General features: G+C 42.6%; 1 protein-coding gene across 4 annotated transcripts in view; it reads left to right on the forward strand.

The window, feature by feature from the left end:
* The window catches only part of LOC146179138 (uncharacterized), a 29,911-nt gene continuing 16,431 nt past the window's right edge, over positions 1-13,480 (forward strand). The window contains exons 1-3 of one of the 4 annotated variants that reach the window (XR_014700691.1): positions 1-264; positions 6,983-7,096; positions 10,682-10,773. Coding sequence is in view for 1 of the 4 variants with exons in the window: in XM_084578829.1 (XP_084434955.1) it covers positions 198-264 (67 nt within the window). In the remaining 3 variants the exon portion in view is untranslated. The other 3 variants (XR_014700692.1, XR_014700690.1, XM_084578829.1) reach the window with 3 other exon arrangements.

Consider the following 13,480-nt stretch of genomic DNA (forward strand, 5'->3'; position numbering starts at 1 on the left):
GGTATGGAACGAAAGCAATCAAAGCACGAATGTTTGGCTAGTTTGGTGCTTGATGGATTGCCCATAATAGATATTGCTAAAGAAGAACTAGAGTATGAAATGACAGAGGAGAAGTGTTCCTCCAAGGGAAGACGTAACTCGTGTGGTTCTGGAAAATGTGCTTTGTGGACGGCTCACCGAGGAAACATCGATGATCAATGGCGGGCGTTTCAGGCTGTTTCAAACTTCTTCGGCTTGGATTTAAAGATGAAGGCTGTGTAAAGGGTGAGCTGTGAAAGGTGCCAGATATACTGCGATTATAGTTTCTTTTTCGAAAGGCGTTGAATGAGATGCGGCTTGGAGCCAAGTTCAGACGTGCTGCTGAAAGTACCCGGTACTACACGTTGCAGTAATGAGCTGGGAGGCGCTGGCTGGGAAGAACGAAACTAAATGGCTTGACAATATCGAGGGCGTGATTTCTCACGAAAACTGTCGGTAATATGCAGTGAACGCATGTAGGGTGCTGTGTCTGCGTTTGTCCGCAGTTGTGCGGACGCTCGTCATGCGCCCAGACACACACTACTACGTCAGCTGGCTAGGGAGTCTCGCCTATGGTCTCGCGCGCGGTGCCCGTGGACTCTTGGACGATGAAGTCAGCGCTCGTGCAACGTAGTGCGAGCGGCGCTGTAAAACATAGCTGCTTAAGCTTGACCCTTCGTAGCTTGTTCATTGCGATTGGACAAATCCGCGGGCTCTCGTAAGTGTATCTTGTCATGCAAGCTCTTTGTGTACTGCACCTATTCGTACGATCTTTAAACTCCGTCGTTAAATGCGCGGCTTGACGGCGTCATTACTGTAAATGTTTCAAGCCACCGTGCCCCTGCATGGGCATGTGGGCTTGATGCGGGCCGTTGATACTGGTTGCACTGGGCCGCACTGGGTACGACGCTGAGGGGGCTGAGGAATGGAAGTGGTTACCGCTTCGACAAAGCTTCAGAGCCTGCCTGGTCGTCTACATTGTTTTTCGCTTGAACCTCCGTTTCGAATGTTGCAAGTTGCAATCAGAACGCGTTTGAAAATTGCGACACACATTGATGCACGCGTTTTTACATGCCCAGACACTGTTCGCATTATTTGTTTTCTTATTTATTCTTCCTGTTAAATTCCATGCTGTTGGCTCAGATTATCGCCTATGTCATGAAATGTTTACTTCCTCTGCGTTTTCTATAACTACGTTTTGAAAGAAATACTGCATGCATGCTTTTTCGCTTCTATTCTATCTAAATGGTAATATATTCAGCTACATTTTACCGAATTAAGTGCCGCATCGCACACAGTGAAAATGTTTGAGGCAGGCTTGAGGATACAGTGCATAAAGGAAGATTATTTGCCAAACCACTGCCCCTGGCCCTAGTGATACCTCTCTTATTGTGTTAGCATGGGTAAAACCACTCAGTATAGACAGTTACGTGAGTAAAAAGGTTTAAAAGACAGTACTAAGTACATTGTACTGTGAGGTGTGAACCTGTGGCTCATGCCAACAAAGACAGTCGCAAGTTTTAGCTCCGCAAGACGGACATTGTGATCATAAAAGGAAGTTTCAAATCTGCCTGCTGCTATGCAAAAGTTGAGACCATAATCCATATTAGCTAGTTGCAGCTGCAGAGAATGCAAGGAACTCTTTCTTTCTGCGTAATGAGTCTTCCATGACTAATGTCTAGAATGTGTTTCTGAAATGCATGGAGCAATTGAGCATGGCTCATTGTAACATGGGATATTCATTTCTCACTTGCTACACCACTGCATTAATTTTTGATGTCAGTGCACGTTAAAGAACCCCAGGTGGTCGAAATTTCCGGAGTCCCACTACGGCGTCTTTCATAGCCTGAGTCGCTTTGGGACGTTAAACCCCAAAACCAAATCAAAACAATTTTTGTAGGCCTTGCACCTCCCATCAAAATTGCTGAGAAAAAAATTCACTGGCAAACACCTGTAGAGCAACTCCCACTCACTTTACATGGGCATATCTAATGATTTCAACTGCCACTGTGTATTTGGGAACAGTGAGTTTGCTTCAGCTCTCATCCCTTTGTGCTAGAGGTATTAGCTATGCATATGGATGGCGACTAACAGGTTATCCCATGGAATCATCCTGAATTTGTTCATTCTGCACTTAGAGTTGTTGACTTGCATGTGTTGTTCCTGCTACCGTTATGATGTGGGCTTCTCAATTCATTGTGATTGTATGTCACTGTACAGAAGCAGTCTGAAAGTGGCAGGCCCTGACACATATATAGAAACTTAAAATCTACACGTTTGTTCCTATAAGAGTTCACCATTCTGGAGAACGCTTTAAAGTTACGGCTTTGTTTGAAGGAATTATTGCAGTGCCAGGCTTTTGCGATTACCTCTTGTTGTGTTTCTTGTACACCTTTTCTCTCTTCTCTTGTCAGGCTTGTGTGTGTGTGTTTCCAGTATTCAGAAGACCTCTGCTCAAAAAGATGTGCCAGTGAGGCAAATGAACCAGCAGATGTGCTACTTCCTTTTGGTGTGCAACTGGGGATGGCAGACAAGGCTTAATTTTCTTCAGTTTTATTTTTCATAGTGCATATCAAAATGTGTGCAGTTTGCACTCTGTATACAGTGTGCCTCCTGCTATGTTGACTAACATAAATTGTATTGCAAGGATGTGGTTTATCTTGGCACAGGCATCGAAGTGCATCACTGGTGTCAGAATTGTTCAACAAACACAGGAGCTACCCTTTCTTCTTTGTTTAATGATGCTTATTGCCTCAGGTTGTAAGGCACCTTCAGCATATGAAATTTTCTTGTGTGCCCATGTAGGAAGCCCAAAAACGAAAATATATGAGTTGGGATGATGGGACGTTTTGGTTTTAAATGATAATATAGACCACTTTTTCTTTTTTATTCCAGTTTGAGACCCATCTTCTAATGCAGTGCATGTTTTCAGTGCACCAGTTTGTAGTTTGTTGGCAGTGGCTGTGTCACCTGCTGCTTGCTAAAGTGCAGCCTGGTGAAGGGCATTTTAGTGTCCCCTATCACAAGCACTGCACCTTGTTAGGACTGTTGCTGTAGAACGATGGCTCTTTTGTGTAATGTACCTCTAACTTGTCCCTGTTTGCACAGCCTTACTTCACAGATTTTCATTTTGTGTTCACAGAAACACTCGTACCCTGTTTTCTTTGTACCGTTGACCTGTTATGAGATATTGAAGCTGCGCATTGAAGTATTTTTATGGTGCTATTGCACCCTAACTGGAAGTTTGGGTGTGCTGGTACTTTACATGAAAATTGTTCAGCGCCCACCTAGACAAGGAGGGCGGAAGAACGGTTTGCACATTTGCTTTTATTGCTTGTGTGCCTACCGGTTTTCCTCCGTCCTCGTCTAGGGATTGTACCCATTACCATGAGATTGATTGCATGTACCAAAAGTGCTTTAGCCTCACCACAGTAGCTGAGTGGTTAAGGAACTCGGCTACTGAGCCGGAGTACTTGGGTTCGATACTAACCACGGCGGTGGTCACCTTTCAGTGGAGGCAAAACACCATGCGCCCACATACAGTGTGATACTGGTGCACATAAAAGAACCCTACGTAGTCAGTTATTTAGAGCCCTCTTCTATGGCGTCCCTCATATAACGCTAAACTTCCTAAACCATACCAAAAACGTTTCTGTGATCACTACTGAGATATAGAAAAAATTTTGGAGCCTCTTATATTTGGCTGACTTTGTTCACTGCATTGCCACTGCATTGTTCACTGCATGCTACTGATGACATCAGTCTTGATGTGCTGATTGCATTCTCCTAGGGGTGGTTGTCCAAAAGCTCCTGCAAGAACCCGCCGTGGTGGTGTAGGGGTTAGGGCGCCTAGCCCGAGGATGCAGAATCGAATCCTGGCTGCGGTAGCCGCTTTTTGATGGAGACGAAAAGCAAGGTGCCAGCTGCGGAGGCAGATAAAGACAGCTGTTTGCAACTGGACTTAGCTGTGCATGCATGCTGTATATATATATATATATATATATATATATATATATATATTTTGCAGGCGTTGGAGCTTGCGTCAAAATCCTAGAAAGTGGCCTTTGAACGGAAAATTGCTTCGAAAGAAATTCTGCCAATCGTTATAAGCTGAGTATAACTTGAAGTCACTGTAAAACATCATGTCCGGTGATTGCAGCACGATATGTATGTGACCCATTAGGGTATGTGACGCAGAAGTCTCTGCTTCACCAGTTTGTGGTTTACTCATAGCCAAGCTCTTCTTGTTTGCCTTTTGTTTGAAGTGCTGTGCAGCTTGCTGAAGAATACCTTAGCTTTAGCAGTCATGTTCATTCTTTGCATGTTTGTGCACTGTTGTTTTACTATGTCTGTTTTCTCGCATTTTTCATAATATAGCACCAGCTTGACCTTTACAGTACAATTTTTATGTTCACAGGAACCATTGCTCTGCTTTCATTTCACCCGTTATCTGTTTTGCAGCATTTAAGCTGCACATCGGGAGCCTTCTCTGTCTATACTTCACTTCCCCGCAATTATTATTCAATTTCCCTTCTAGCTTCTGTTGGGCTCCATATCAGAGTTTCTTGAGTGTAGTGTGTATTGCTCTTACACTGCAAGTTTGTCAAGATTGCATATCCCACAAAGCGCCTTTCATAGTTTCCAAAGGCAGAAGTGCCGGCTAGTTGATTGTTTGTGGTTATTAAACAGAGCAAACAAAAAGTATCATTCTTGTAATTGGCATGGTTTTGTGACCATTCATGGCTGCATCGTTCGGGCTTGGCTTGCGTGGCTGTGAGAGAAAAACGAGCACAGTAAAATACCACTTGAACAAACGTCACTTAAACGAAGTATTCAGTTGTACAAACTTTATTAAATTCCCCCGCCAAAGCTCTATTGAATGCTATGCCAATGCCCTTCATTTTAACAAAATTCAATTGCTCATTTCAGTTCTACGAACATTTTCTATAGCGTCATCCTGTGTCTCCCACCTCATACTGAGTATTTCAATCAGAACAACGTCCACGTTTTGCTGAATATTAGTATGTTGAGAAACATATTTTATTAGCACATGACGTAAACTGGCCGTCATTTAGCTCTAAGCTTGACTGGCTATCTAAACAAGCTTGTATCCAGCGGAATCACTAGCTAGCTTTTCATGCTTAATTGGATCCACAGTCATAGCCACCCACAGCCACAACTTCAGCCCTACAAAGCCTCTTAGCTCCAAGAAAGGCATACATATGCATGCTGGTTAATCGTGATCTGCTAAAAGAATGACCTGCTTGGAGGAAATGAATGCCTCTGCTGCCCAGCAGACCTCACGGGAACTTGCACACAGGGACTGAGGCCAAGACCACTGCAGTCGTAAGTTCAAAAGTGCTGCAGAAGGCTACTGTATTACGAGTATAATATTTACCGCAAAACGGCTTCTTGGTGCTAATGGAAAAAGCTTCCATGCACGTAAATCAGTTCAGCGAACTTTCACTTCAACGAACATTTTCCTATGGTCCCTTGAAGTTCGTTCAACTGAAGTTTCACTGTATGTAGGCATTGCCAAAAACAGTAACTAAATATGTTACTTGTCATGCTGAAGAAAAAGGAACGCTTTACCACCATGTGTTACCGAGAAAAAGAACCACACGTTACTGTGCCGTTACTCCATGGCATAAATTTTGATCAGTGCGTCTTTACTGCGAAGAACTCATTATAACAATTTTACAAAGCTCATATTTCACACAAAGCTTCTAATCCAAGAGGTTTTAGCCGAAATCCTCATTTAACGAGAATACTTTGCCTAAAGTTGCCCGCAGTTACATGTGATGGCTTCTAACCCTGTGGCACAGGGTGACGCCATTTTCTGAATGCGACATTAAACACAAAACGACACTTCGTCATCAGTTCCGACTTCACAAAGAAAACATCACAGTGCGCAAAAAATTTATGCTTCTTTTGAAAAATGTGGTGTTCCAAAATGCTCAGTGTGCTTCTGCTAAAATAGGCACGCAAATTGTGTAGCAATAAAGAAATGCTTAAATGGCACAGTTTGGGAAAAATATATTAGTGCTCATAAACATTTTTTCTCACTTGACCCTGTATATTTACCGCAAAAAAATAGAGTGTTTATGTGAAAATGTTCACGGTCAGCCTCACTCATTTAGGAATTCAATAACCAGAAATATAGCTGCAGTTGTAGATAGAAAATTTATTTTCAAACCAAAGTTGATAAACAATGCCAGAGTATTGTAGTGACAACATTCTAATAACTACAACTTGTTGAATTTAAGCAACAGGCAAGTGTGTGAATGAGTATTCATACACGTTTCGTGTTTTATGGGTATTTTGACCATTGTTTAGTTGAGTGTGTCGTCAAGGGCAGGTGTTTTCGGTATACATACGAGCTGCGATAAGCGTCATCGAGAGCACCTGTACACTTTTGTTTGCAGCATCACATTATGTGCTCTGCTCTTTTTCTTTTTTCTGAAAAAAGGGGACGGAGGGCAGGTGCGGCGACAGTTGGAATAAAAAGTAACTAGTAACGTAGCATGGCACATTACTGAAAAATGTTAACGCAAGTATGTTACATGTTACAGTTTGGAAATGGTAACAAGTATCTTGCTAAGGTACCAAAGAAAAGTAACACATTAATAATGTTGTTAATAAATAATAATAATAATAATAATAATAATAATAATAATAATAATAATAATTGGTTCAAAGGTAAGGACAGGCGCAGTATCTGTCATCTTGTTCTGTGGATATCTGAAGCGTGCAGTAAGGAAAGGGAGGAAGGTGGGAGTGAAAGTGTAAAGAAAGAAGGGTGCCGGTAGTGGAGGGCGCCGAAGTAATTTTGATCACCTGGGGATCTTTAACATACACTGACATCGCTAATACCGTTACTTGTAATGCATTTCTACCAACACTGAGAAAAACCAACAATTGGGCCCCGTAAAGGGTTTTACTTATTCTTTGTTTTGTTTTGCAGGCTTAGCCGCTGGGGATGGAAGTTAAGGCTTCCGTCTAAGCAACAGTTGCGGGCAGGAAGGCCGTCACTCCTGTGCTCCACATGTGGCTGTTCCGTAACTTCTTCCCCACCATGGTGACCACACATAGTGCCAGCTGTTCTGTAAAACTGTTCGCCATTTTCAAGCGGCATTCAGCTGGGGATTTTTTTAAAAACTGCATTGTATATGGCCAGCCAGTTTGCCTACAGAGTCCTTGTTTAAAAGAGTATGCATACCCAAGAGCTTTCATACTGATTTTGTTATTAATGAGTCCTGTTCTCGTCTACTGAAGAGCCTAAAAAGAACCAGGCAGCAATCCCTGCCCAGTATGGGTGAGAAGAAGAGGAAAGTTGCGGTGATGCCATATGTGCATAGGATTTCACATGGCCTCAAGAATGTTGGCAAGAGATATTGTGTAGAGGTTACATTGACCGCCCCGATCAAGATGAAGAGGATCTGCCCGAATATTCAAAGGGAACGAGAATCTAGGAAGCAGGAATGTGGTGTTAAGCATAGAGACCCATTTGTCACCTGCAAGAGCAGTGTTGTTCACTGGTTTCCGCTCACTTGTGCAGCCTGTTATTTAGGACAGACAAGGCGGTGTATCAACAAGAGACTACAGGAACACCGAAACAACTTTGAAAGTGGCAAGGACAAAACTTTTCTGGTCTCCCATTGCCAGCCTTGTGAGACAATGAAGAAGAAATGTACTCCCCTATTTAACCATGTTAAAATTTTATATTGGCACTGAGAAAAGTTGAGAGAAGTAGTAGAAGCATATTTTATTTTATAGGACATCAGATGTGTCAGCAAGACTTCTCTTACTCTTTCAAGCAAGAGGCTTTGTTTTTTTTTTTGAGTGAATTTTTGACTAGCATATAAACCCAGGGATATTTCACACGAAAGGGCTTCGTTTTCATCTCGCTTGTTCTCAGCGCTCAGCGGTTGAACCCTGGGACGCAGGATTAAATTTCAGCCACAGTGGCCGCTTTTCAATAGAGGCAAAAAAAAAAAGGCGCTTGTGTACTGTGTGCTGTTCGTGCACATTAAAAGAACCCCATGTGGTCAAAATTTCCAGAGCCTTCCACTTTGGTGCCCCTCATAGCATCTTTTGCTTCGGTATTTTACACCCATAAAGCAAACAGGCCAATCCTGACACGCTGATAGTGTCATTGCACTTTTCCACCAAACGGGGCATTTAGTGCTATCGCTTTAAAGGTAGATTGCATGAAAGGACCTTGGCTTGCCACTTTGTCCTTTGTGTTTTTGCGCAGAAGCAGGGAGGGAAAAAAGAAAAAGCATGAAAAGAAATGTAAGAATTCTTGAGCAGAAGTTATGGCTTTTTTTTTCTTTTTTTTTCTTTTTTTTTTTAAGGTTGGAAGCTAACATTCTTATGCTTTAAATTAAGTGCGTCTCCAGTTAGTACTTAAGACCAGGCCATTGGCATCTTAACTGCTTCCTTTTCTGCAGTGAAGTCCAAGTCGAGTATCTCAGTGTTTGCTTGCACTAACACTGCATGTTTGCAAACTCTGTTTTGTTCTACATTGTACATAATACTCTACTAACTTGCCTCACATATTTTTCATTGTATGTTCATAGGAGCAGGCAGTCATTTTGCTGCCATATTTGGCTGTTTATCTGTTATGAAACCTTGACATTGCATCTTGAGAATTATTCGCAAGACGCAGCTGCATACACTCATAACGGCGTTTGCACATGCTCTTGTTGTATCCGGGAATAAAGGTTGTGAAACACACAGCATTTTGGCCAGCTTTAATTGATGCATCACCTAGCAGCCCAGCTCACCACTAGCAAGATTGTACTTGCTTCATCTGTTTTATGCTCGTTAGTTGTTTTGTATAACGGTGCTTGTGTGGTGGTTGTTTGCTTGATGGTGTGCACTGACATCCAGTTGTGCCTTGTTGAAATGGCTTGTGGCATGCGTCATTTTTCAGGCGGGTTTGCGTGCAGTGTTTGACACTCAGAAGGAGGCAATCAGAGGGTGTCATATGAAAGCAAAATGAGGGTTTTCGTTCCTGTGAAAGTAAAGCATTGGTGACAGTCTTAGCAACAGGGTGCCATGCTGCATGAAGAAATACCCATATGGTTGTAATAATGCACGCATGTTGTGCAGTCTTTCGTGCTCGATAGTACGTGTAAATAACGGTAACTAATTATAGGTGGTGCTATCAGTAATCTGTGACTGAGTATAATTTCAATACTGGATGTGTCTAATAAATAGTTGCTTTGATAGATTCAGTGATTGCCTGTAAAACATAATTGCTTACGTGAGCAAAGTGTTTCTGCTAGTTTGCTGGGTGGGAAAAGCTTGGCAGTAACTATTAGTTCATGTTTAAAATGACATCAGACGTGATTTAACTCATTCGCTGGGTGTCTGTTCTTGTACATGAAGCCATTTATTATAGTGTGTGATACACAGGGGAAATAGTGAATATCAGAGCTGATTGCAACGGGCATTTCCTGCATGGTCTGAACATCATGTGGGACTTTGAGCAACAATCCCTTTACTTGCTTCTGTTTACTAAACTTCTTCATGTTGTGTCTGTTTTTTTTTTTTTTTTGTTCTTTGTTTTGTCTTCTGTTGTATGCAAAGGCAAGCTTTTTTGCATGGTGTTGTGTACATGGTCATTAATGTTGCATTTGACTTCATAACAAACGGATTATGTACATTATGTAGGTAAGCGTTTATTGTGTGCATTTGATTCCGATTTTTGCCCAGTTTTGCCATCAACCTCTTTTGGATTTCATGGAAGTTCGTCAATTGATTCATATGCTGTCGCTCTACAAATCTGGCTCACAGAATTCTGCATTGCGAGATGCTTCGTTCATAGTTGCTCAGCCTGCTTTTTACATCTGCAGTGCAATTGAAAGAAGAAAAGAAACACCTTGTAGCAAGGCAAAATGCTTTACTCACTTTTTGGTGCAGTTGATTTATTTATCTGAAGCAGGACCTTTACACATAGTTGCCTGTAGTACTCGGATCATTGGCTAGATGCTCTACTGTGGTAGCTCAGCGGATAGAGCACTGAACTCCTGAACCCAAGGATGCAAGATCAAATCTCGGCCACGGCTGTGCAATGTCAGTGCATGTTAAAGAACCATAGGTAGCCTAGATTACTGGAACCTTTCACTCCAGTCTCTCTCATAGCCTAAGTCACTTTGGGACGAGACTCAGCTTATAGTGCCATAAACCATTCCAAACCTTTGATATATTTGAAGCAATTAGAATGACTGAAAAGGTTCTTTGTATCATTAGAATCGATCCTGTTTGGTACTTTCATAACCCTCATTTTTTTTTTCTGACTAAGCTGTTTGCGTGATGCAGCAGACTGTGAAATGCGCTGTGTGTGCCTATGGTGAGGGACTCTGATAAGTCATGTAGTAGGTCGTAATATTGGTAACTTGATTGAGCTAGAGTTTCAGAAAGGCTATTAGCAGTCTGCGCTGGTGTGAAGTGCAATATTGGAACCAAAAATCTGATTTGGAACTGATCTATTGTTTTGGCTTTCTTAATGTTGACACCTTTTATGTGAGTAAATTGAGAAGTGCTGTAGAGCATCTCTGCCTACGTACTGTTAGCTCTTGAAGGGTGTGCCAGCTCTCTACACTGAAGAATGTCTATGGCATTTTAGAAATGTATCCTTTGTTTCATTGTGCAGGTTCACTGATCGCTTTGAGTGGCGCACCAGGTCAGTGGAATTCGACTGTGGGAAAGCGGTTGTACCTGTGTTCAGAGTGTGGCTATTCGACGCCTGTTTGGAGAAACTTCAATGACCATGAGAGGACGCACACAGGAGAGCGCCCCTTCCAGTGCACCCATTGCAGCAAATGCTTTGCTAGAAGTAGCCACCTAACAATGCACCTTCGTATCCAAACAGGCGAGAAGCCATACCAATGTCAGCTTTGTCCCAGGACTTTTTGCATGCAAGCAGAACTTAAATTACCACATGTTTTCCCATGCAAGAGGAAAACTGCGCTAGTGTCACTTTTGTTTGATATAGCATGAACAAAACTCTCATTCTAAGGCATGCACTGTTGATTAATGTGTGGTTTGTTCTGTCATCATTCACTAATGTGTTTGTGGATGACTCTTCTGCATTTTATGGATCAGTTTCTCTCTGAGGTCTTTGTTCAAAGATTGCGAGTGTTAAGAGGCTAATTACTGGCAGGGATGTTGTTGAAATGCATTACCTGCTGTAGTATTGCCAAAACAGAGATGTAAGATGTGTAAAAATTTGTAGTAAGCAGTTAACAGATAAGGTTTTCGAAAAGATTTTCAAGAAAAGTTTACCCCCAGTGTCAAATTTTTTATTGCTGATATTAAATAAACAAAATTGTGAAAGTTCGGATAAGTAGGCGAAAAATATATAGAGAAAGAGTATTAGTCATCGCGTCAATAAAATTAACTAAACATGAGAGCAATGATACCCTGCTAGTGCCGATAAGCTGAAAGAGCACCAAAAAAAGACAAATATCGGCCTTCACGAGCCTTTGCTAGCGTCCCAACAAAGGTTATGGGGGGTTACTCTTTTGACAATGCTGTAAAGGGGGCTAAATGCGGAAGTTGCTTTCTAGCCCGAGCTTGCCAGCCCTAACAGTCAGAGCTGTCACCTCCAACCCGCGGTGCAAGTTGTTACTGCGGCAGGTTGTTTGCCGGAGGTGACAAACACGAGTTGCATACTTAAAGCAGGCTTTATTCTGCCCGAGTACACAGGAAGTAAACGTCACGTTCGCATACGGGGTGAAAGAAAACCACTAAAAGGGGGAACCACACATGAAAAGGGGAGAGGAGCATTCTGCTCAACTGGCGTGGCTTCGTGCTCACGGCCCACAGTAGTTAATGCATACTATGACTGGGCGATTCAGGTGACAGCTGTGGTCTCCCTGGCAGAAAGTCTGAACCTGGGCGATTCAGGTGACAGCTATGGTCTTCCTGGCAGGAAAGTCTGAACCGTTCACATTCACCCGATGAAAGACGATAAAATTTCGGGAAGCGCACTGCTCCGGACTGTGAAAAGGAGGTCTCTCTCAGCCGTGCCAGGAAGAAAGGGGAAGCCGCGGTGGTGTCACTGCGGGAGACTGGGAGGCAGTGGGAGGTGGCCGGTGTGCCCTCCTCTCACCATCCTTCCTAACAGCACATGCGTAACCTCGGGTGATAATTATGTGCAGCCATTACAATGAGACAGGGGATTCATGTGTATCCCCACATAATAATCAACTTTCGTGCTTCCATTGCAATGCTCTTTTAGCTTGTTAACCAGTCTCGCTTCTGTTCCTCCTCCAGCAGCTAATATATCTTACTTTTGTGTCCACATATCAGTTCTCTTAGAGCTGGCTACACAAAACAAGATCAGCAAAAAAAGCAGCAGTCTCACTTGATGCCTGGTCACGTGCATAGTGCCCACATCCTTTCATGTGCCTCTGCACCCGTGAACATGACAGAAGCACTGTATTGTTTGAATGCTAGTGATGTGTATGTGAAGTGCTGGCAATGGACAGTTTTGTTGTTGACCATGAACAACGGTATGGCAGAAGAAAATGTTTGCTCGCTTGTAGACCACCGGTTTGCCACCGATGCTGCAGCTTTTAAGTTGAGTCACAAGTTTCTAATACATGATTTGTGTGTGCTATGCACTTCAAGATGGCTGAAGCTAAAGTGTGGCCATGTGCAGATGTCAAGCTTTAATCCTGACATACTTCACAGCTTTACTGGTGCAGTTGTAATACCCACTACAAGGCAACAATGCCGCCCATGGCTCACAAGCAGAAAGACCTTAAGGAACAAGTGCTAAACTCATCTGCCTGGGTGGCATGTGTATATAGAAACGAGTACAACATGGCTAGGGCACTGTATGATTCAGAAAGAAACAGACAAGCAATCGTGGCACATTTTGTGGTGCATGCGTGTGCCTGCAATATAATGGGGAGGAAGCCTTTACATTATGGACCACAAAATCAACCAAACAGTGGCTCCTTGTTAGTGCTAGCTGTGCCAGTGCCTTTGTTTGCCAAATCCGAGCGCCACTTGGTGGATGCCCCGCAAGGCTTTCTTTGATGTAGCAAAACCAAGTTGCTCTTCTTACTCTGTGCTTTCTTTGAAGATTTATTTCTTGCAAACACGACTTGCCTTTTTTCTTAACAAGGCTTGGGGACTGCTTTTGTTTACTGCTGTGTCCAACAAATCAAACACAAAATGTGTGCATTTTCTGTTGTTGTTTTTGCTCTGTAAATGGTAAGAGTGATTCCTACGCTGGGATGATATCATCACTGTATTTTTTGGCTGCTACAATAGTATGGCAGTGTTAATTGCCAAATCATTACCAATTGTCTGTACTCCTTGATGCATTTCTCTACATAAAGAGTGGTCACCAGTGCTTGCAGGTTTCTTCACTGCTTGTTATTTGATGGTTAAATTATAATTACAGTTTTGTTGACACTTTTCTGTAAAAATTTCACCA

Source organism: Amblyomma maculatum, chromosome 9 (genome assembly GCF_055883805.1).
Source record: "Amblyomma maculatum isolate TAMU_Amacu chromosome 9, ASM5588380v1, whole genome shotgun sequence".
Lineage (NCBI taxonomy): Eukaryota > Metazoa > Arthropoda > Arachnida > Ixodida > Ixodidae > Amblyomma > Amblyomma maculatum.